Source organism: Pygoscelis adeliae, unplaced genomic scaffold (assembly GCF_000699105.1).
Source record: "Pygoscelis adeliae isolate BGI_AS28 unplaced genomic scaffold, ASM69910v1 Scaffold294, whole genome shotgun sequence".
Lineage (NCBI taxonomy): Eukaryota > Metazoa > Chordata > Aves > Sphenisciformes > Spheniscidae > Pygoscelis > Pygoscelis adeliae.
The window spans coordinates 3705144-3706971 of NW_008824722.1; the positions used below are offsets into that span (position 1 = coordinate 3705144).

Here is a 1828-nt window from a genome sequence, read left to right on the forward strand (position 1 = left end):
GCAACGAGAAATCCCCGCTGAAGGTGGGGCGAGGGGGAGGCGAGGCAGTCCTGGCTCTGGGGGACGGGGAGCAATGAGGGATGAGTGCGGTACCCGGAAAGGCAGAGCTATAACTCAAGATACGAAACTTCGTAGCCGAAGCCAGGGAGCAGAGGGCTCTGAGGAGCTCGGGGGGCTTTTGGCCGTGGAGATGTCCCCTGTGGAAGCGGCGTCAGTGGAGGCGTCATTACAGGCAGGGCAAGGGCCGTTAGGAAAAAGCGTTGAAAGCTCGGTGCCTTCCCTAGGACGCGTATGAACGCCGCGGAGGGGAGTCAAAGCAAAACCTGGCCGTGCCTCCATCGCACGGGTGAAGAACAGCGAGACGCTGCGGATTGCGCCCCGGCCGTGACGCTGGTGGGCAGCGCGGGCGGTAACCGTGTTATTTATGAGCTGCACTGTTAATTAACGGTGTGAGGGGGGGCTGCCTCTCTGCCGAGCCCACCTTCAAAGCTGGAGTCGGTCCCTGGTTGTTCTCCTTCTGGCACCTGTTTGATGTCCCACCCTGACCCTCGCCTTTCTTCTCTCTCTCCCTAGCATGGGTCGGCTCCTTGGCCATGGGAATGATTTTTTTCTGCTCTCCCATCGTCAGCATCTTCACCGACCGGATCGGCTGCAGGACCACAGCAGCCTCGGGAGCTGCCATCGCCTTCATCGGACTCCTCTCCAGCTCCTTCACCAAGTAAGGCTGCGGAGGGGCCCTCCAGCTCTTCGGCGAGCTCCTCTTCCTCGCTGTTCCCTGCAACCCCCCTGCCTACACATTGCTGCTGCCTTTTGGGGCAAAGCGGGTGGTTTCCATCCAGATGAGAGGTCCCCTGGCATCCCTACAGCCTGCAGCCCACGTGTGCCCAGCCTGTTTCTCTCCAAATTGAACCAAGTTGCTCTTTTGTCCTTATATAACAAGAGAGTGAATTTCTCCTGAGCGAGGGTCTGTCTTTTGTGGGATTTCAGCCCTCAGGTCCTACATTTGATCTTTAGAACAGGCAGCGAGAAGTTGGTGCGCCTCTTGCAGGCAGCTCCAAAGAGACGCTCGTGGACAAAACCGTTCTCCTTTGCAAGCAATTTCACATTTGCTACTGAAAGTAAATTAATGCTTAAAATAATATTTGATGGGTTACACCTGGCAAGAGGGAGTTTCCATGCAGGGCAGACAGGGAGGGGGACGCAGACGGGGTTTGAAGCAGTTTGTGCTGTTCCCGCGCCGGCTCGGGCGTTTGAGGCAGCGCGGGGCGATTGCTGCTCCTCGTTTTCCACGGCTGATCCCATGCCATGAATTTCTGCTGGCAGGCTCGCCGACGTGCCTTTGGATGGCAGGTGTACCTGATTCGATGTGAGAATCTTTCCAACCCAAGACATTTGCATCTTTGTGGGAGCAAAAAGAGGTCACCTCAGAGGTCCTTTATGCGGCACTTGTTAAATGGAGTCCCAAAGGCACCGTGGAGTCACCCTCCAAAGCATCATTTGCCCCAGTTTTTCGGAATAAAAACATCGCTTTGGGTTGGATTTCAGTTAAAATCAATATTGTTTTAATTAAAATGCTTCAAGAAGTGGGGTTTTTTTAAAGCAAATACATACTGGTTTCCCGGAGGGTGACTTGCCTGCGCTGTGCTCCTCCCTGCCCACCCAGCCCGCGCGGGGCGGTGGGACGCCAGCTCCCTTTTACCCTGGTCAGCGAGACCCTCGTGCTCGCCCCAACCCTGGTTCCCCGTGGATACGTGCTGTGAGGTGGGTCCCCGAGTCCCCAGCTGCCGGAGCCCCCCCATTACGCTGGGAGGGGGGGGAGGCAGCTTCC

General features: G+C 56.7%; 1 protein-coding gene across 1 annotated transcript in view; it reads left to right on the top strand.

The window, feature by feature from the left end:
• The first annotated feature begins 291 nt into the window (after positions 1-291).
• SLC16A2 (solute carrier family 16, member 2 (thyroid hormone transporter)) overlaps positions 292-1828 on the top strand; it is an 8311-nt gene continuing 6774 nt past the window's right edge. Inside the window, exons 1-2 of the mRNA XM_009323328.1 lie at positions 292-409; positions 574-718. Coding sequence (XP_009321603.1) covers positions 292-409; positions 574-718 — 263 coding nt within the window. The remainder of the gene's footprint in view (positions 410-573; positions 719-1828) is intronic.